The sequence below is a fragment of the Molothrus ater genome, chromosome 5 (assembly GCF_012460135.2).
Source record: "Molothrus ater isolate BHLD 08-10-18 breed brown headed cowbird chromosome 5, BPBGC_Mater_1.1, whole genome shotgun sequence".
NCBI lineage: Eukaryota > Metazoa > Chordata > Aves > Passeriformes > Icteridae > Molothrus > Molothrus ater.
Window position 1 is genome coordinate 1,140,630 of NC_050482.2, and position 22,000 is coordinate 1,162,629.

The 22,000-nt window shown below is 52.8% G+C and overlaps 1 protein-coding gene across 1 annotated transcript; it reads left to right on the top strand.

The window, feature by feature from the left end:
* Window positions 1–968: 968 nt before the first annotated feature.
* Window positions 969–21,115, top strand: LOC118698304 (striatin-interacting protein 2-like). The gene is made up of 21 exons (XM_036401491.2): window positions 969–1,124; window positions 2,559–2,628; window positions 3,590–3,664; window positions 3,752–3,886; window positions 4,070–4,190; window positions 4,759–4,827; window positions 4,910–5,016; window positions 5,131–5,258; window positions 5,556–5,759; window positions 6,925–7,148; window positions 8,418–8,483; window positions 9,146–9,209; window positions 9,833–9,904; window positions 10,026–10,100; window positions 10,573–10,670; window positions 11,148–11,274; window positions 12,977–13,077; window positions 14,888–14,954; window positions 18,012–18,116; window positions 18,920–19,124; window positions 19,769–21,115. Exons 1-21 carry the CDS (start codon window positions 993–995, stop codon window positions 20,017–20,019), a joined length of 2,496 nt encoding a protein of 831 aa, XP_036257384.1. The 5' UTR covers window positions 969–992; the 3' UTR covers window positions 20,020–21,115.
* Window positions 21,116–22,000: the final 885 nt, after the last annotated feature.

A 22,000-nucleotide genomic window follows, 5' to 3' on the forward strand; every position in this document is an offset into this window, starting at 1 on the left:
GGGAGCTGCCTGGGACCAAAATGGGGACGGCGGGGTTTGGACAGCCCGACGGGCCGGGTGCTCCGGGGGTGCCTCGGGGACGGGAACCTTCGGCCCTGCCTGTGCTGGGGCGGCTGCAGCCCCACAGGTGCCCCCGGCCCCTCCATGGCCACCCCACCTCTGGCACCACCGGCTCCTGCCCTGCTGCCCCAGTTCAGCGCTCCAGGGACACCCCGTGACCCCATGGCAGCATTCTGTACCCCCAGCACCCCAGGGACACCCCATAAATCCTCCTTCCCCAGCATTCCGTCCTCCTGGCACCCCAGGGACACCCTATAAACCCCTTCCCCAGCATCCCCTGCTCCCACCGCCCCAGGGACCCCCATAACTCCCCAGCATTCCCTGTTCCCAGCACCCCAGGGACCCCCATAACTCCCCAGCATTCCCTGTTCCCAGCACCCCAGGGACCCCCATAACTCCCCAGCATTCCCTGTTCCCAGCACCCCAGGGATCCCACATAACTCCCCAGCATTCCCTGCTCCCAGCACCCCAGGGACCCCCATAACTCCCCAGCATCCCCTGCTCCCAGCACCCCAGGGACCCCCATAACTCCCCAGCATTCCCTGCTCCCAGCACCCCAGGGACCCCCATAACTCCCCAGCATTCCCTGTTCCCAGCACCCCAGGGACCCCCATAACTCCCCAGCATTCCCTGCTCCCAGCACCCCAAGGATCCCACATAACTCCCCAGCATTCCCAGTTCCCGACGCCCCCTGTCCCCTCAAGCCCGTCTCCCCCACCGTGTCCCCAGGCCCCCCCATCCCGAGGGACCCCCGCGCCCCCCCAACTCCCTCCACCCAGGTGTCCCCAGGCCCCGCCCCATCCCGCTCCGGACCAATGGCGATGCGGGGGTGTGTCCTTAGGCCACGCCCCCGATCCCGGCGGACCAATGGGCGTGGCGGGGCGTGGCGGGGCCCGGCCCCCACGTGCTGGCGGCGGCCGCGGGGCCGCGGGATGGAGGCGGCGGGAGGCGGCGGAGCCCCGGGCCCGGGCAGGGCCCGCCCGGGACAGCCCCAGCCACAACCACAGCCCCAACCACAGCCCAAGGGCCGGGAGCTCTTCAGGAGCCAGCGCAAGGAGTCCGAGGTGAGAGCGCGGAGCTCGGTGCTGGCTCCCCCCGGGCTCCGCCGGGACCTGCGGTGGCGTAGGGGGTCCCTGCTCCGGCGCTGGGGTCCCTGCGGAAGGAGCCTTATCCAGGACTGGGGGAGCTCCGGTCTTGGGGGTGCTCCCTACCCCAAACTGGACGCTTTAAGGGTCCTGCGATGCCCAGCCCGGAGCGGGGAGCCCCAGGGGCGCTCCGCGGCACTCCCAGACCCAGCTGCAGAGTTTTGGGGTGCTGGCTCAGCCCCAGCACTGGCACCTCCCAGCCCCACGCCCAGAGCCGGCAGCAGGGTTTTGGGGACCCACCTGGGCTCCCCTTTGCCCCTCACCAAGGGCCGGGTGCCGCTGTTCCCTTCAGCCCTCCTACCCCGATAACCCCCGGGCACGGGGGAACCACCAAACCCGCTGGGCTGCCTGCCCCAGCTGCGCCCGTGCGGCTTCGTGAGTGCCCGGCTGGGAGAGCAGGACCGGGATCGGGTCACCAGGATCCCACCGGGATCTGATGTCCCCGGCCACCCTAAAGGCATCTTTGGGGCTCCCTAACCGCAAAAGGGTCCCTGGGAACGGGGTCCAAGTGGTGCCCGACTGGTGAATTTGGGGTTTGCTTTGCTCTCCGGCTCGGTCTCCCAAAGCGGATTAGGGCTGCACGCGCTCCGCCGAATTCCTGCCCGGCTTTGAGCGCCCGAGCCGCGCCACGGCGGGGCTGCAGGAACGGGGCGAGACCCCGGCGCTCCTGAGCCCAGGGCTCATCCCGGGCTCATGCCTCATCAATATTAATCGCCACGATGCGCATCAGCTCCAGCCCGGCTGCCGAGCAGGGATGCGGAGACTCGGAATGGGGAATTATGTTAATTTCGTTGATTACCCATTCATGTGTTCCCTTCCCCGGGGCAGGGCGGCGCGGTGCCGGCCTTGGGTCGTCTGGCTCGGCTGCCTGCTCGCTGCCCCGCCGGAATCCTCCGGCCAAGTTTCATGCTCCAGTTCCTCATCCGCAGGGGAGGAGGGGGAGACCAGAAAGGCAAAGCGCGGCCCCGAGAGCTGTCAGATCTGCGGTGCTGGGCACGGAGCTCAGGGATCCGCAGCATCCTCCCGCGGGCTTTTGCTTTGAACCAGCCGCGGGGTTTGTTTTTAGGGCGTGCAGGGCTCTGAAATGCATCAAACATTCACCGGCATTTTGTGTCGTGCCTTTGCTTTCCCTGGGATTTGAGAAATGCTGGTTTTACACACGGCTTCCACATTTCCGCCGTGTTTTAAGCGGCCCCGCACGGACTCCCCGCTCCAGCCCGGGAGCTCCATCCCTGCGAGTCGCGGCTGGAGCAGCTTTGGCGCAAAGGCTGCGAGTGCTGGCAGCCATCCCGCATCCCAAAATATCCCCGGGGATGTGCCAGCCCCCTCCTAACCCCATCCCGCTCTCCGCAGGGCTCGGTGGATTGTCCCAACCTGGAATTCGAGTACGGGGATGCCGACGGCCACGGCGCTGAGCTGGCAGGTGAAGCAGGTTTTGGGTGCTGCATTGTTAATTCCAGGTGCCCGGCAGGCAGGGAAAAGGAAAATCCCGCCGGGATGGGGGATGGATACGGAGCGGTGCCGTCCCTGCAGTATCAGAGCAAGCAGGGTTATTATTAGAGAGCCGCTCGCTCCCTGGGGACGCGGAGGGACCGTGGGGACACGGGGATTGCCCCGCGATCCGCTGGGGTGGCAGCAGGGCGGCGTGTCCGGTGACAGAGCCCAGGCGGGAGGTGCCACCCACCCTTTATCGGGCGGGTCTGTCCTTGTCCCCATGTTCCTCCAGCTGCCTCTGCTCCCTAACCCCGCTCCCGAGCGTGTCCAGAGAAAATGGGGTTATTTTTAGCTCGGTGTATCTCAGCTGGCCTGGCAAAAACACATTTCCTCTGCAAGGGATCCTTCCTCCTTCCCTGCAGGATCACCTCAGTCCTCTGTGGTGCTGCTCAGCGCCTCGGGACTGTAGGGATTCTGTGGGGACAGGTAGGAGTCCTATAGGAACAGGTAGGAATCTTACAGGAACAGGCAGGAATTTACAAAGAGCAGGTGCAATGTCGTGTCCCTCCAAGTCCAGCCCCTATTTGCAGGACCCAGAATGTCCAAGCTGCTGGATGTGGGATCAGTGCAGGTCCTGCTTTGGTGTTCCTGCATTCCCTTCATTCCCAAACTGCTTAAGTGAGACTCAAAATGTCCCCTCAAAAACCCCAATGAAATTGGAAGTGCAGCTGGAGCAGGAAACAGCCCAGCCAGGACATGGGGATGAAGGGGATGAGTTTGGTGGCATTGGGTGGCCACAAGGTGCCCTTGGAGCTGCAGGAGGGCTCAGGGACCAGTTTAGATCTCTGTCCCATGTCTGCCTGGGTGCACAGAGATGCTTCCCAAGGAATTTGGGAATGAGGAGGAGGGTGAAGCCCCTCCATGTCCCTGCTGATCCCTGTCTCCATCAGAGCTGTACAGCTACACCGAGGAGCCTGAGCTGAGCCACAACAGGAGATGCTTCGAGGAGGATTTTCACACTCAAGGTACCAGCCCTGAGCTCAGCACCCCTGGCCTGGGGCAAGAGCAGCCCCCCAGGGAAGAACCTGGCTGGACTGGTGTCCCTTTTGCAGTGCCGGACAGGAGGTGGCTGGAGCTGGACAGGGCTCGGCAGAAGGCCTATGTCATGCACCTGCTGGATGGGCTGGAGGTGGTCAACAGGGACAAGAGGCTCAGAGTGGCACGGGCCATCCTGTACCTGGCACAGGGTAAGGACACGTCCCCCCTGGCTGGGTGTGGCCTCAGATCTGCTGCCATGGGGCTTTGGAGAAGCCTTTCTCAGGTTGTGCCAGGCTGGTGCAGTGAAGCTCCTGCCTGGGGTGGTCCTGTGGACTCCAGGGGTTCAAAGGCAGATCCTCCCTCACCACTGTTTCTCTCTGGGGCCTCTCCAGGTGTCTTTGGGGACTGTGATAATGAAGGTGATGTCCTGCACTGGTCTCGGCACAACAGCTTCCTCCTGTACCAGCTGGGAACCTTCTCTGCCTTTCTGGAGCTCCTCAACATGGAGATTGAGTGAGAGGACTGCGCTGCCCTTGTCCACCTCTCCCTCCTTGTTCTCTTCTTTACTTCATTCTTTCTTCTCACCCTTCCACCTCTTGGACTCGATGACCTTGGAAGTCTTTCCCAACCAAAATGATTCTGTGATTCTCTGATCTGCTTTCTCTCCTTCATCTCTTCTTCCATCCAATTTACTTTCCTCTTCAACTTCTTCCTCCCCACTTTCCTCGCCTTCTCCTTCCATCCTCCTCTTTCTCTTCATCCTGTCATCTTCCTCCTTTTCATCTTCTTTCTCATCCTCCTCAGCCTTTTCCTCTTCATCTTCTTTCTTTTCATCCTCCTCCTCCTCCTTTTCATCTTTCTCCTCATGCTTCCCACCTTCCTCCTTTTCATCTTCCTTCTCCCTATCTTCCTCACCCATTTCTCCTCATCCTCCTCCTCTTCATCCTCTTTCTCCCCATCCTCCTCCCCATCCTCCTCCCAGGGAGGTGCCACAGCCGTGTCACATGTCCCGGTGTGGCATTCCCAGGGGCTGGCTGGGTGGGATGAGGGGGCTGGCCCTGAGCTCACCCCTGTCCTGCAGGAACAGCCAGGCCTGCAGCAGTGCCCTGCGGAAGCCAGCCATCTCCCTGGCTGACAGCACGGAGCTCAGGTACCCTGGGTGCTGGCAGGGGTGGGGGACATCCTCTGGGGACACAGTGGCCTCACACCGGCCTGCTGTGCTGTCCTGGCAGGGTCCTGCTCAGCGTCATGTACCTGATGGTGGAGAACATCCGTGTGGAGCAGGAGACAGATCCCCCCGAGTGGAAAACCTGCCGGGAGACCTTCAGGATGGAGCTGAGTGAGCCCCAAAGTTCACTGTGCCCTCTGGAGGTCCCTCTGTGGTGCTGGACCAGCGGGGAGAGCTCAGGGATGGGGGATCAGCTCTGACCCACTCCTGGTCCCTTCTGCACAGGTTTCCCTGTGCACACTGAGGAGCCGTTTGCTCTGCTGCTCTTCACGATGGTCACCAAGTTCTGCAGCGGCCACGCTCCACACTTCCCCATGAAGAAGGTCCTGCTCCTGCTCTGGAAGGTGCTCCTGGTGAGTGCAAACCCTTCCTTTGATTCTGGAACAGCGCTGCTGCAGCCTGCATGTTCCCCACCATTCAACCCAGCCATGACGGGGTTATTTAGGACGGCACCGGGAGCTGACACCAGGAAACTTCCTTCTGGGATGGGGGTGGGCTGAGGATGTGGGGTGGGGGAGGAATCTGGAGAGGGAAGGAGTGCAGTGATGCCTTCCCCGCGGCTCTCGAGGTTGATGGCCCCCAGCTGGGAGCTGCCCGGGAGGGGTGTGCGCTCCGTGTGCGCTCCGTGTTCCCTCTGTGTCTGTCCGCAGTTCACGCTGGGCGGGTTCGAGGCGCTGCAGGCCATGAAGGTGCGGCGGCGGGAGGAGCTGGGGCTGCCGCCGCTGCCCGAGGACAGCATCCAGGTGGTGCGCGGGATGCGTGCGGCCTCCCCGCCCACCTGCGCCATCGAGCTCGTGGAGCAGCAGCAGCAGCAGCAGCCGCAGCAGCAGAAGCGGAGCCACCGCAGCCGCAGGGTGAGAGCGGGAGCGTCCTGCCGGGCCGGGAGGGGTTTCCAGCAGGCACCGGCAGGAGGAGCCCGGAGTGCTCTGGTTGCAAATTCCCTTTCCCCCCAGGTGCTCCGTTGTTTGCCAGTTTTAGGCTCACGGAAATGTTTGGGTTGGAAGGGACCTTAAGGACCATCCAGTTCTAAATGACACCTTCCATTAGATCAGGTTTCTCACAGCTCCAGCCAAGCTGGCCTTGGACACTGTCAGGGATCCAGGGACAGCCACAGCTGCTCTGGGAATTCTAGCCCAGCCCCTCCCCACCCTCCCAGCCCGGAATTCCTTCCCAAGATCCCATCCCTGGCTGCCCTCTGGCACTGGGAGCCATTCCCTGGGTGCTGTCCCTCCATCCCTTGTCCCCAGCCCCTCTGCAGCTCTCCTGGAGCCCCTGCAGGCCCTGCCAGGGGCTCTGAGCTCTCCCTGGATCCTTCTCCTCTCCAGGGGAGCACCCCCAGCTCTCCCAGCCTGGCTCCCTGGGAACTGAGGGGCTCCAGCCCTGCAGCAGCTCCGGGGCCTCCTCTGGGCTCTCTCCAGCAGCTCCAGGTGCTGCTGCTGTGTCCCCAGGGCTGGGGCAGCTCTGCAGGTGGGGTCTCACAAGGGCACAGGGGCAGGATCCCCCCTCCCCTGCTGCCCATGCTGGGGGGATTTCAGGCTCTCGGTACATGTGGTCAGAGCATGTCCAGTTTTTCATCCACCAATTTCAACTGCAACAGATCAGCCCCATGGGGTGTGTTTGATCCAGAGGAAGCCAGAGGACATCCTGACCTTATGGCAAAGGGCTGATAAGCACTAGGGAGCAAACTGCTCACAGCAAGTTCTTTTTTTAGCTCTGCTCTTGGAGTTGCTGTGTTGTGTTCTGAGGATGGAAATGCCTTTTGCTAAGGAAGAGATGTCAGATGGAAACCCCCAAAGTTAAGGTGGAAAACGGGGTCGCACCTCCTAGAGCAGCAAGGTTAGAGGTACAGAAGGAATTATTCTTGTGCAGGCTTTGGTGGCAAGATCTAGGAGGGAAATCCTTACCTGAGGAACATCTGAGAGCGTGATCCTTTCAGGATGGAGAGATCTGGTGCCAGCACCTGAGAGGGAGATAAAATCCTTGAAGTGACTTGAGTGTTTCCTTCCCCTTCTGCTGCAGCCCCTGATGAAGCAGGACAGTTTGGATATCTACAACGAGAGAGATCCCTTCAAGAACGACGAGGGAGGGGTTGATGAAGAGGAGAACGACGATGTGGACGGCGGGATGGAGGGCGAGCTGGAGCTGGTGGAGCGGGACGCGCTCATCCCCGCCATGCCGGCTCAGCGCCTGCCCCTTGAGAGGGTGTCCTTCCCCAAGGGGCTGCCCTGGGCCCCCAAAGTCAGGTAAAGCCACCCAGTGTCACCGCCCTCCTCCCCACACCTACCTGTCCTAGAGTTCACTGCAGATTTTTGGGAAGTTTTTTGGCCTCTGGCAGGTTGAGCTGAAGTGAATCCGCTTCTCTTTTCTGTTGGTCCTTTCTGGATTGGCCACTTGCCACGTTTGGTGTGTAAATTCTGGGGAAGAGCTCAGCTAAACCCAGCCCAAGCCAATAAATGGGCAAACCAACTTATTGCCCAATAAGTGGTGGTCCAGTTTGGATATCCCAGGCTGTACTGGGAAGGAGGCTGTGCTGGGGTGCTGTGGGAGCAGGGTCAGCTTTCCCAGCCAGGTCCCAGTGGATCTTGGTAGCACCAAGTCCTTGACTAATCATCCTGGGAGCTGGTCAATGACACCTTGTTGGGTGAGTAGGACCCCTGTGTTGCCAGGTGAAGCCTTTTTTGGTGGCAGAGAAAAACACCCAAGGATAAAGGAGTTGGTGCCTTTCCTTCCCAGCTATTCACACATGAAATGAGGGAATGTTAGGAAAAGAGGGTGAAAACCTCTGCCCCTTTCCCTCTGATCCATGTGAGGGTTTTTTTTGCTGTTTATCCCAAGCCTGGCTTTAATCCAGTATCTTTAAAACACAGGAGCAAATAGATATTTTTGAGATAGGAGCAGTGACAGGGTTAAGTCAGTCTGTCCAGAGCATTCCTAGCAGAAACAGCAGGAATTGGTTTCCCATATGGATCTCCATGGTGGTGCTGTGGTGCTCCACGTCACTTTAACACTCTCAGCTTTGAAATCCAACGGCTGCTGCTTTCCTTGGCTGCTGGCTGGAGATCCAGCTGGATTCCTTTCTGTCCAGGAGAGCCTTGGCTCACAGCTCATGTCCTGCTTGTAGTGCAGAGCTGCCCAGCAGTTCCCATGAAAGATGCCCAAGGTGGACAAGATGTCAGCTTGCTGTGGGAGCAGCGTGTGCTCTGACAGACCGTGGAGACAACATTTGTTCTCTCAGAGCCAGCAGATGCTCCTTGGAGATGCGTGTGAGGAGCACAGGAGGTGGATACAAAGGTGCTGGTTGCAGAAAACTCCTCTCTGTTTACTCCCATGTTCCCATGGAGTTGCACAGCAAATACAAATGGTTTAGGTTCATGGTGTCCCCAGCCAGTGAGGGCAAAGGTGGCTTTTGCCCACTGCTGTTGAGATCTCTAGGAATCCATCTGAGGTTGTGATCTTGTACGTGGCTGTTTTCCAACCTTCTCCTTCTTTTTGTCTCTCTGCTGCTCCATCAGACAGAAAGACATCGAGCATTTCCTGGAAGCAAGCAGGAACAAATTCATCGGATTCACGCTGGGACAGTGAGTGTTTCATCCACAAAATCTGCCCTGCAGCCTCCATCAGTGGGGGTTCAGCACAAAGCTCAGGTTTTCCCAGCTCAAGGCTTGCTCAGGATGAGGCAGTGCTGGCTTTTCCAGAGCTGCAGCAATGGAAGCAGTGCTAGAAAAGCATGTTCCTGGAGACACTGGTCCCCAGGGACCTCTTTCTATTAAAAATCAGACCTAGCCCAGAATAAGTGACCGCTGGCCCAAGCCAGGACCTGGTATGATGTGAAAGGCAGCTGAGACAGTTTGGTATCCACAGCAAATTACCCAGTTTGTGAATAAATCAAGCTGTGGGTGCAGAGTCATCCTGGGACAGGCCCAGCAGGGTACATTCATTTTTAGGTGCAGTGCTGGGCTCAGACTGGCTCCACCCCTATTTCTGATGTCATCTGATTTCACCCAAATTCTGATTCAGTCTGATTTCACCCCGGTTCTTCACCCCAGTGTCTCTCCTGCCTCGTGCAGGCATGATGGGGAGAAGGTGGAAGGGCAGCTGCTCAGGCCAACACCTCTCCCAGTTGCTGACCCATCTGGGATGCATTCAGCAGACTCCAGGCTCCCTCTTTTACCTGTTGGGACATGGGAATGTTTGAGCATGGATGTCCTTCCCAGTACTGACCTTCCTTCCTCTTCCCCAGGGACACCGAAACCCTGATAGGGCTCCCGCGGCCGATCCATGAAAGTGTGAAGACCCTGAAGCAGGTGAGGTGGTGGCTCCATGCATGGCATGGGATATCCACCATGTGGATCCTCCTGGCCACCCTCCCTGAAACACTGTTACTGCAGGGAGTAAAAAGTTGGGTGCCACAGGAAAAGCTTTTGGAGCTTCTTGCAGGACTTGAGGCAAAAAATTAAAAACGGAGTCCTCAAGTAGCCTCTCCAGCATTTTAACTTTCCCTTTATCCAAGGTGTAGCATTCCTGGTTCCTGGTGAATGTCTGTCATGTGTTTTGAAGGTGACAGACTTTCAGAGCTGGGTTTGGACATACATTCCCAAATGTGCTTTTCCCAGAGGGAAGCACAGCCAGACTCAGCTCCTGCAGTGCTCTGTGGGGAATGAGACCCCTCCAGAAGCCACCTGACCCTATCCAGGGTCTGGGATGTCTTTCGGAGATGATTGTCCCTCTAATTCCTTACAGAGAGCTCCTAGGAGGAGCAGGTGGAAGTAACCCAAGGCAGGAGGTGTGAGGGGCTTCAGGGATGTCCCAGTCAGGGATGAGCTGCCCGTGGCTGTGCTGTGACCTGCACACCTCACTGGGGGATTGCTGTGACCAGTTTCCTGTGACACTGTGACACTGCTCTGCCTCTGTCTGTGTGTTTTGCCAGCACAAGTACGTTTCCATCTCGGATGTCCAGATCAAGAACGAGGAGGAGCTGGAGAAGTGCCCCATGTCTCTGGTGAGGAGGAAGTTGTTTCACCCCATCACCAGAGAGAAGATGGGAGGCTTCCAAAGTGTCACATAAATCCATGCTTATTTTTAGTTCATTTTTCCTTGTTTTTAATGTTTCTCTGCCCTAGGGGGAAGAGGAAGTGCAAGAAACCCCTTGTGAGGTGTTGTATCGAGCAATGTTGTACAATCTCCCCCAGTACATGGTAAGCCCCCGTTCCTTAAAAGGAAGGAAGAGCTCTGGAGTAGGGAATGGTGCCAGTCCAGGAGCTGCAGAGCTCAGCACAGGAGGGTGTTCAGGACCTGGATTGTCAGATTTTGATGGAGATCCTGAGCAGAGTTAGGAGGAAGGTACAGTTCAAGAGGAGGGATTCAGAGGGTTCTGAGATGCTGGCTGGGTAACGTGGGCTCTGTAGGGAAAGACAGAATTTAAGTGCATTTAAACTCCAGGTGTTCCTTGTGCTGTTTTACTCTCCCTGCCAGAGCTCAGGCACATTTGATGCCTTAGGTTAAGGATCAAACAGAGCTGTTGGCTCCCCACACTTGTCCTGTCTGTCAGAGGCTGAGTGTGGTCTGGTGAAACCCTGTAGAGTTGGCTTGGAGTTATCCAGTTTCAGCAAGTGGAGAAGGAAGGAATTCCCTTTCCTGGCCATCCCCCACACCTGCCCTCTCCTGCAGATCGCTTTGCTGAAGATCCTCCTGGCTGCTGCACCCACCTCCAAGGCCAAGACTGACTCTATCAACATCCTGGCAGACGTGTTGCCTGAAGAGATGCCGTAAGTCCCTCACCAGGTGGCCACTGGCCATCCCAGCCTTGCCACCAAGCCTTGGACCAAGCAGGAGAGCCAATAGATTTGGGGGGCTCCAGATTTGGGGTATCTGTTTGGGTAGGTGTGAATTACAGTTGGCACCAGGGCAGAGCTGTGAAAGCCAGGGCAGTGATGCTGCCATGATTTGAGTGCAGCCACTCCAAGCTAAGTGGCACAAATGATAAAATCCTGCTAATTGACCCAAATCATAAAGATTTGTCAGCATACAAGAGGTGTCCTTCCTACTGCTCCACCACGATTCCTGGTGGAGGGCAATCCACCTTTTTTACCTCCTTTTTGAACACATTTTGGCACCACCCCGATACTTCACTCAGGGGGAGCAAGAGGTGCTTGGTTTTGTAGAGCTGATCCAGGTGAAGGAGAGCTCCAGGGTCCCTTGGGCTCCCTGCTGCCCCAGCACAGAGCTGTGTTCCCTCTGCCCAGGATCACCGTCCTGCAGAGCATGAAGCTGGGCATCGACGTGAACAGACACAAGGAGATCATCGTGAAGAGCATCTCGGCGCTGCTGCTGCTGCTCCTCAAGCACTTCAAGCTGAACCACATCTACCAGGTGGGCCTGGAGGAAGGGATGGCCATTGCCCAGCTGGGCTCCAAGGTCCTGATAAACCCTCTCCTGGAAGAGTTTCCATGAGGAGCTGTACTCACATTTCCATAGCTCCAGGATTTGTTCAGGGTTGCTCAGGTTGGGATGACCCCGCTGTGCTTTGGCAACACCTTTCCTACTTGTGTGGCAGGAGCTTTTAGGCTTCTGGGAATATCCATTCAGGTTAAGTTTAGGAAATAGCACCAGCCTCCCTGGCAGAAGGGGGAAGAGGAAGGGGATTAAGCAAGACTCTCTTTTGCTCTGTCATCTCCAGTGCCCAGAAATAGTGCTGGGAAGGACCTCACGAGGTCACCTAATCTGCTTTTGGCAGGATCGGGTTCTTGGGGCTCCAGTTTCAACAGAGGAGGAGATCTGGGTCATAGTTGCCATCTGATTTTTGTTCCCAATGTGATTTTTGTTCCATCTGCATGGCACCAATCAAACTGCACCCACTCCAGGGCTTTCCTTGGTTAAAAAAACCCAAGGACTAATATGAGCTGTGGCCCAGTTCTCCACTCGTTCTGCAAGTCAAACAATTAATGTTTTCTAATTTTTTCTGTTAAAGCTTTCAGCACGCTACAAATCCCTCTGCGTTATAAAACCCACTGATATTTAACTGAGGATAAATATAAATCCACGTCCTGGATTGGGTAAAATGAAACCAACTCCCACATTTTTACAATCCTACATTTGTTCTGCTCCCCCTCCCCACATCCCTTCATTAATTTTTCTCACTTCAAAGCAGCTCCTCTCCTTTCTTTCCCCCAGGCAGGAGGGCATTGCAGCCTGCTGCTGAGCCTGGAGAAAGCTGCAGGGTTTCCTGAATCCCCCTGATTCTGCTTTTCTTTGTGTCTGATCAGGCTGATTTTGTTCTTTCTGTGACAAAGGTGGTCTCAGGGAGCACCGTGAGAACTCCAGGAGGTCTGAAATGAAGGAACCACTGAACCACAGAATGGTTTGGGTTGGAAAGGTCCATTACTCACCAGCACTTCCCGGTGCTGTGTCATCTGTGGTGTTGTGTCATCTGTAGTGTGCCAATGCTGACAGCTGGCACCAGGCTGAGATGGGAACAAACTGTTCCTTCCCTCTCAAACTGGAGATCTGGATGGAGAGGCATGGGAAGGGCAGGATGGGATAGGACTGGGGTTTGCTGCAGTTTGTATCTTTAGAGGACAGGAGAGATTTGTTGTATTAATGAACTGTAGAGTGGTTTGGGTTGGAAGGGACCTTGAAGACCATTTAATGCTTTGAGGAAGAGAGGAATTAAAAGCAAGTAGGAAAATAGGGATATTGTTTCAGTCAAAATTACTGAGGGAACTGGGATTAGTGTGTGAGAGCAATAGGATTTATTGTATTTTCTCATGTAATAGCTACAGCCCCTTCCCTCTTCCCCGCACACTGTTTTGCCAGATTTAATTTTGAAAAGCCATGAGGTGCAGCTATTCCCAGAGCACTGCTGTGAAGTGTGCGTGTCCTCTCTATGGCAAATGGAATTTTCCAGCTGCCGTGTGTGACACAAACCTTACACAGCAAACTTCAGGGACAGAATGCTCTGTGAGGTGTCTGGGGCAAACCAAGTGCTCTGCTTTTGGCTGGGAAGAGGTTTCCATTCCCAGGTGGTGCTCCCAGCTCTCCCCTAAAGCTGACCTGTTTCCCTTCTCTCCCCCAGTTTGAGTACGTGTCCCAGCACCTGGTGTTTGCCAACTGCATCCCGCTGATCCTGAAATTCTTCAACCAGAACATCATGTCTTACATCACTGCCAAAAACAGGTACAGCCCCTGGTGGGGGACAGACAGGTGATGGGGCAGGAAGGCTTCATGCTTTGTCCCCCCCTGATGTCCTGGGGGGACCCAGGTGGCCTGACAAGGCTTTGGGGTGTCCTGTACACTACAGAAATATGGGGAGGGAGCAGATCCCTTTGGCATGATGAGGATGAGAGGATGCTGGGTTCCCAATCTCTGATTGGGCTGCTGAAATAGTACTAAAATAAAATAGGTTTCTTCTTTAAAATGAAGTAGTTTTCATCTTCACATGGACTCCTGGGGAGCCATCCAGTGCCACCGAGCATCTCTGGGCCACACTTCATCGAGGCCAGATGGGATAGGATCTTCCAGGTTGTTCCCACTTTTTGTAGCTGTAATTCAGCTTTCCTGACTCCTTCAGGTTTTCCATAGCTGTCACTGCCCTTTACTGCTGATCTGAGAGAGGCACCAGCCCTGGTTTGGGCACTGGCTGGACCACCATGGATCAGAGACCTGAGACAGCACAGATCTTTCACAGCTCACCAGGGCAGGATTTCTCTGTTTGGAGAGGAGCTCCACAGGGGTGTTGGGATGATAAAAAGATCCTTTTTCTTCCTTTTTGATGCTCTTTTTGTGGCTCTTCAGCTGCGTGTGTAGGCTGGTCTGTCTCCTGCACGGTATGGTTGTGTCTGTGCGAGGAGGCACGCATAGAAAAATAGGAAGTAATGTGTTGATCCTCCTGCTGTAAATATTTCCACTTTTGGTCCTGTGTTTTTTAAGTGAGGAGGAAACGTATCCCAGGAGCACTCAGCTCCCTCCTCTGCTCTGGGATGGAGGTTTCACAGGCAGGATATGCACCTGGGAGTCAGGTGGGATGTGCAGCTGGACGCTCTGACACAGGGAGGTGTAAATTCCGGTTCTGGGTGTATTTCATTGACTGCTTTTACAAACTCCACAGGCCTGGAAGCCTTTGAAAAACATGATACTCTAAATACACGCCATGAATTTTCTTGCTGCCAACCAGATGCCTCCCTGTGAACCTCAGATCTATTTTGTTTACTTTTTTCCCCTTTTTAAATATGCATATGAATAACTCATCTGTCATGTCTTAATGGATCCAAATCCTTTGTGTCCTTATTAATGGACTCAGGATGGAGCTTTGGAGCCAGGAGGCATCGATGTGCTCCATTAAGCTGGGGGCTGAGGCAGTGCTGAGGCTGGGATCCCCTTTGGATGCTGTCTGTGCCATCAGCATGGCTGCTTCACGTGCTGGAGATGGGATTGTTCCCCACCCAAACCACTTGTTGCATTTCCAGGCACAGAGCAGGAAGAATGTTACAGATTCCTGGGCATGATCATACAGATCACATTAAAAATTTCTCTTGTGTTAATTGGTAGTATAGAAGGGCTTGACAGCTGGCCTGCAAGCAAAGCTAAGTTAATAGAAGAAGTAACAATTGCTGATTTTCGAGTGTATCCATAGCAAAGAAGACAAGGCTGTCAGCATGGAAACAAATTAGAAAAGATCCATGAAAATTTTTGTAAGCTAGACTGTGTGCATAAGTAGATGCGTATACGTGCCTTATTAAATTTCTGTAAAACTTTTGCTAATTATATTGATGTTAATTGCTTTGCACCAATGAAAATAATAAGTTATTGTGATATAGTTAATGACTTAAGATCATGCTTTGTTAAAGAGTATATAAGCTAGAGAACACACAGAATAAAAAAACGTTTTTCTTCTTAGACCCTGATCACATGTGTATGTCACATCCAGCCTAACGGTGACATTTGGTGACATTTGGCTAACAAGGCCCTTCTTTCCTGTTTTCTGCAGCATCTCTGTCCTGGATTATCCGCATTGCACAGTCTGTGACTTGCCTGAGCTCACAGCAGAAAGTCTGGTAAGCAGCATAGGAAGGGTTTTAGTGGCCAGGATTGCTCTTTGTGACAGCATGAGAAAGGATTTGGGTTTTCTGTTCTCTGTCTTCTTTTTCTGTAGCCCCCAGCCTTGCCAAAATTGGACTTTTTTTCCCCTCCAGGCTTGAACATCACTCCCATCACTATTCTGAGTCACTGTCGGCTGTGGGGAAGTGGGGAAGAGACACTGCTGGTGTTGGGCACCCCATAAAAATAGCTGGGTTTAGGGGTTTTCCTTTGACAGAACAGAATCACAGAATCCCAAGATCATTGTGATTGGAAAAGACCTTCAAGACCATCAAGTCCAATCTTTGATCAAACACCACCTTGTCCCCAGCCCAGAGCCCTGAGTGTCACATCCAGGAATTCCTTGGACACCTCCAGGGATGGGAGCCCCAAACCTCCCTGGGCAGCCCCTGCCAAGGCCTGAGCCCCTTTCCATAAGGAATTCTTCCTGATGTCCAACCTGAGCCTCCCCTGGCACAAACTAAGGCTGTTTCCTCTTGTTCTGACAAGACTCTTGTGCTTTGAAAGAGAGTTTACCCAGAGGCTGTTGCCTGCCAGGTTTCAATTGCTCTGAGCACGCCTGTGCTATAGGATACCAGTTTAAGGAATGAACCAAATTCCCCACAGAGAGGAGCCTTAAGTATTCCAGAGACTGGCCAGAGGATGGGCTGGGCAAACACACAGACTGCAGATGGGATAATAACACTGGCAGTGTAATTATTGTTATAATTACAATAATTCAAGTGCAGAGGAGGTTGGACTTGGACAGCACAGGGGAAAGCTTTGGGGTTAACGGGAAATAATGGCCAGGGAATGGACACCCTAAATCATTGAGAAGGATCCTGAGCAAACCCACTCCAGGCAGGGATGATCTCATGGTGCTGCTGCAATCTGAGGCTTGTGTTGCTTTCCTTGAGTGTGTAAAGGTCAAAAACATCAGAGAGAGAGATTTTCCCCGGGTCCATGGGCTGCTGAAGGCTGGGTGTCCCCATCCAGCCCTGCCAGACTCCACCGTATCCTGGACCAATGGGGACATCTAGTGACACTTCAGGGAGGGTTTCATGGCTTGTGTAATCCTCACAGTCAGCCTTAAGGCTGTAGGGGAATACTGAATGTTTTTAGGGCAAATACTCCCAGTGGGGTCTGGACAGTTTGAGAGCTGTCACCTTCAAGGACAGCACCTTTCACTTTCCTCCAGCAGACATGGATGTTATCCTCAAGGGAGAGCAATTTAATTAGAAAATATGCAGAAACCACCTTGAATTTTACCATAGGGGTTCATCTTTGGGAGGATACCCATGGAAGTAAGGATTTAATAGGGATCAGACACACCCTGCTACTCAAGGCATACGTTTGTGCATGTATTTATATTTTTTCAGCCAGCACTTCATGCGTTGTTTTAGCCATTTTTGCCACTCTGATGAGTGATTTCAACACCCCAGTGTAACACATTTCTCAGAGGATGTCACAGATGATTCTGCTCTCAGTGGGTTGAGCACAGTGATGTGTGTTTGGTTATCCCAAGGAGAACCAGGATGAGTCCAGCACTGCTGTGTCCCAAGGGGGGGCCTGTGGGGTAACTGCTGTCCCCACCCGGTGTAAATCAGAGGTGGCTGAGGTGGTGGGGGATTCAAATCCTGGCCAGGCCCCATCTCCCCTCTCCTGTCCCTCCAGAGAGGTCTGCAAAGGGCCTAACCCACCCCTTAGAAGGGGGATTAAAGCCTGTTTGGCCCATTCCCTCCTCCTGTAAATCTGATGGAAAGACCCTCCCTCCTTGAATGTGTAGAGACAGCATCAGACTGGTGTCAAACAAATCCATCAGCCTAAGAAATGGATACTGGCTTATTCCACTGGGATCTTTGGGATAATTACTTGGTGTAGAGAGTGCAAGTTAGTCCTGGGCACGATGTGACACTGCAGGGGCAATGCAGTTTGGGACCCCCAAAGCACCAGACAGCATCCACGAGCACCTCAGTGACATCCTGGTGACATCCTGGTGACATTCCAGTGACATCCCACCTCTGGCTGCCTCTCAGGCATTGGCAGGAGCTGCCCAGGGAGCTTTGGAGTGCCCATCCTTGGAGGTGTCCAGGGAATCCTTGGAGGTGGCACTCAGGGCTCTGGGCTGGGGACAAGGTGGGAATCAGACACAGCTTGGACTCGGTGGCCTTGGAGATCTTCCTCCTCAGTGATTCCTTGATTCTGGCTGGCACTTGCCTTTAAAAGCCAAGGGCTTGTGCTGGTAGGATTTTCTTGGCTAAATCTCCTTTCAAACCCCTCCCCAGGGTGCCCAGATCCTGGAATGGGTTGAGTTTTTGCCCTGAGTTAAGAAGGCTGTAGCTGGCTGTGAGTGGTTTATAAATTCAGCAGCCCTTGCTGTGCATTAATCCCCAAAACAGGATTTTTGTGGGACATTTCTCCTGTGCTTGGAGCTGTTCAAACATGGAGCAAGTTACTGCAGTGGTGGAATTAAATCTCCAAGTGCCACGGGCAGTATTGCCACAAGCTGGAGCTGGGGGTGTTTACAGTTACCTAATATTTAAAACAATGTCTCAGCAGCACTTAAGCTGGAGGGGTTTTTGTTACAGAAAGGTCTCATCCTCCTGATACAAACGTTGCTATTTGTCATCCTGTGCTGATCTGTGATTTCCTTTTACTGGAAATGTGTGCCCTAAGCATGAATTAATTTATATAGTTACCAAAAGCAATGGTGATCACCAGGCTGAAATTTGCTCTCTGGCTGTAAACAAAGAATACAAATCTACCACCAAATATATTTCCCATGATGGAATAATGGGATTTATCCCATTATTAGCTCCTACTCTAAATTAAAAGCAGATTAAAATTGGAATGTTTCAGAAGTGTTATCATCAGCAGATTCTGGGGAAAACCAAAGTGAGGAGGAAGCTCTGCTGCTTGCCCTCCCTCACAAATAAGACTTGTGCAGACAATAAAAACAAAGATTTCTGCCTAAGGACATCTCTGTGGCGGTGCTGATGAACGCTGTGGTCAGGGTTGCACTTCTCCCCTTGCAGGAAGCTGGGGACAACAACCAGTTTTGCTGGAGGAATTTGTTCTCCTGCATTAACTTGCTGAGGATCCTCAACAAGCTGACCAAGTGGAAACACTCGAGGACAATGGTAAGGGGGTGTCCCCTCCCCTGAGACCCTCCAGCATTTCACCTGGAGCATCTCCCTGGCTCTACACAGCAGGTTCAGCCTGGCCTTGTGCTCAGGGTTCCTTGTGAAACTGCTGGAACTTCTGCTCTTCATCATCCTCCCTTTTTGCTTTCACAGATTGAGCCTTGAAGGCACAAATACTTTTTCTCCTGCAAATAACATTTATTTCTGTGACTCTCAAGCCTTGTGCAGAGTGTTGGTTGTGCTGAACGCTCCTGTTCTCCCTCCTGGGGGTTTGTGGTGTACAAGGCTGAGGTGTTGGTGCCCACATCAGCCCAGCCAGTGTTTGTTTCAGTGTTTGTTTGTGTGGCTCTCTGGGTGTTGGTGCCCACATCAGCCCAGCCAGTGTTTGTTTCAGTGTTTGTTTCAGTGTTTGTTTCAGTGTTTGTTTCAGTGTGTGTTTCAGTGTGTGTTTCAGTGTTTGTTTCAGTGTGTGTTTCAGTGTGTGTTTCAGTGTTTGTTTCAGTGTGTGTTTCAGTGTGTGTTTCAGTGTGTGTTTCAGTGTGTGTTTCAGTGTTTGTTTCAGTGTGTGTTTCAGTGTGTGTTTCAGTGTTTGTTTCAGTGTGTGTTTCAGTGCTTGTTTCAGTGTTTGTTTCAGTGTTTGTTTCAGTGTTTGTTTCAGTGTGTGTTTCAGTGTGTGTTTCAGTGTGTGTTTCAGTGTTTGTTTCAGTGTGTGTTTCAGTGTTTGTTTCAGTGTTTGTTTCAGTGCTTGTTTCCATGGCTCCCCGAGCACCCTGCCCTGATGGCTGCTGCTTTCCTGGCAGATGCTGGTGGTGTTTAAATCAGCCCCGATCCTGAAGCGGGCTCTGAAGGTGAAGCAGGCCATGATGCAGCTCTACGTGCTCAAGCTGCTGAAGATCCAGACCAAGTACCTGGGGCGCCAGTGGAGGAAGAGCAACATGAAGACCATGTCTGCCATCTACCAGAAGGTGCGGCACCGCATGAACGACGACTGGGCCTACGGCAACGGTGAGTGCTGCCCCGTCCCTCTGCCTGTGCCTTTGCAAGCTTCACTTTGCTCCACTTGCTTTGGCCCAAAACCTCTAAAATTCTTGTCACTGCTGGGCATTTCTTCCAGAAGTTTCATGGCACCGCTCTACACCATCAGATTTAGAGGTCATGGACATACTGGGATTCTTTTCATATTATAGGTTTATATCATATGACATAATGTCATGGTTATTGCAGCTTTTCAGTACCATTCATAGCTACATTTGCCCAAATTTTAAAATATTTGTGGTTAGGAGCTCATAATAAGCTCACCAGGTTTTAAATCTTCATCCCTGCTTCAGTGGTCAGTGGAGGTTTTCAGTAAAAGTGGTGGGGTCTTTGTGAAAAAATAATATTATAATTATAATATAATTATAGAGAGTCCTTAAAGCAGGAGTAATTATATTTTTATGGACTATCTTAAATAGTCCTTAATGCAGGAGTAATTATATTTTTATGGGACATCTTAAAGGAAAATGCCCACATAATGGGATTTAGTTAGGAATAACAATAATTAGGAGTGACTGGTTAATTCACGTGAAACCTTCAGCCTTTCTTTTGCTCAGACCTTGTCAGAGCGGTGTTTCCCCCACTATTTGGATGCTGTCCCTCCTCCCCTGCAGACATTGACGCCAGGCCGTGGGATTTCCAGGCTGAGGAGTGCACGCTGAGGGCCAACATCGAAGCCTTCAACAGCCGCAGGTACGACAAGCCGCAGGACTCGGAGTTCGCGCCGGTGGACAACTGCCTGCAGAGCGTGCTGGGCCAGCGCCTGGAGCTGCCCGAGGACTTCCACTACTCCTACGAGCTGTGGCTGGAGCGGGAGGTGTTTTCGCAGCCCATCCGCTGGGAAGAGCTGCTGCGCTGCCAGTGACAGCCCCGCTCCCGCCTCCGCCCGCCCCGCTCCCGCCGCCCTCAGGGCTGGGGTGGGTCTGGGGGGGTTTTAGCACAGCTGGGGAAAAAAATTAAACCTTTCCAAAGAGACCAGGTCTCTGTGTGCCCAGCAGACACCTCTTTTTGGAGGTCATCCCGTGACTCCTTGGAGAGCATAAAGCACGGGTTGCAGAGTGAGCTCGGAGCCCAGGTGTGTGTCCGTGTAGGGGAAGGTGAGGATTCCCAGCGGGAATTCCACCCCTCCCGCACGCCCCACGCTCCTTTGTTTGGGCCTGTTCTGGCTGCTGACGTGCTCCCAACACAGGAACACAGGCTGGCTTGGGATGGAGGCAGCACTCTGTGCTGTCCCTGGGCTGGCACTGCTGCTGCTGCTGGGATGGCACAGCCCAGCTCAGAGCCCTGTGCCACCAGGGCCAGGTCCTGCATGTCCCCCGGCCACCCACCCCTCACCTTTGCACCTCTGCCCTCCTCCACCTCCGCTCACCTTTATTGCAGCACCCCTGTGCTGTGCAGTTCCCAGCTGGGGTGCTTGGAGATCCCTTTTCTCTCCTCCCTGAGGGTCATTGGGATTCCACATCCTCTGCAGCCCCGAGGGCACAGCAAATACCACGTTAAACACCCCAAGTTTTACACAGATTTTTGCTTGTTTGGGGCAATGTCTGTGCCAGGTCTTGGGGTGGGGAGGGGAGCTGCTTTGGTGAACGATTTATGAGGAAAAGAGTGCATTATTCTGTGGTCCATAACTTTCAGGATGAATAGGATATGGAGCTGTAAACTTTCTGTCAATTTAATAACTTAATACTTAAATTAAATAATGAACAATACACTTGGGTAAAGCTGCATTGCATGAGGGTGGCATTTGTCAAAGCATTGTGTGTTCATATAGGGCAGGGAAGCCCTAAATAAACAAGTGTTTGTTATGGCAGGATTTGTGCTAATTGCTTAAATAATTAATGAGCCTGGGAATGTTTCCTTCACGGGGTTTGTCCAAGGCCTTGTTCATGGAAATGGCATTAAGCCTTTTAAAGCCTTTTAAAATATGCATTTGTTCAAAATAAACCAACTTTTAAAGGACACCTCTTTATTTAAGCATTTTCTTCCCGTGTCTTAATTTAAATGCTTCTTTTTTTATTATTTTTAAGGATAAGAACATCCCCCAAACTCAGCCCTCACCCCTGCCCATCTCCACTCAAGGAGAAATTGAATTAATTACTAAAATACTTAGAAAAGCCCTTAGTATTTGGCTCAAACCTTTTTTTTTTCCCCAAAGTCTTTTTTCTCCACAATATATTGAAAAAAAAAAAAAAAAACAGTGCATACCCAGTGTGCATTTTTTTATATTTTATATTTAAATTGTGCTTTTCAGTGCCTGTTATTTTTACTGAGAGAGATTAGAAGCACAAATTCTTACCTGAATGTCTGGGTGGTGGAGGATGTTACAAACTTATCCTGGATTACAATTTATTCACATCATCACCACCAAATTTTCTGCTTCCCAGAGAGAGATCTCCACAGAAAACCTGAACCTCTGCCTAAAAAGTGACTTAGGGAGAGGCTACACCTTTATTTGAAATATCTTTGTCCCATCCTGGCAAGCAAGCAGCAGTTTCAATTTTTTTTTTGCTTCACAATGAGGATCTTCTCCTGCTTGAAAATTCTCAGAAGAGCTGGGGGCCAGCAATTAAGGAATTCTCATTTTATACGTTCAGCATGGCACTTTCAGAAAGAAGTTTTGGGTGGTTTCTGCACAGCTGGATGAACATCTGTTATCTCACCCCAGCAGGACTGTTGGTTCCAGGAACCCTCCAGTGATCCCAGTTCCCGTTGTAATTGCAAGAAAGAACTTTTTTGTTGTTTTGTTTTCACCCCACAGGTGTTGCTTAAAGTTCTGCTGTGGGTAAGACCTTTTCTTCAGCACCTCAGCACAGGTTCTTCTGTTTTATTGTAGATTCTTGCCGTTT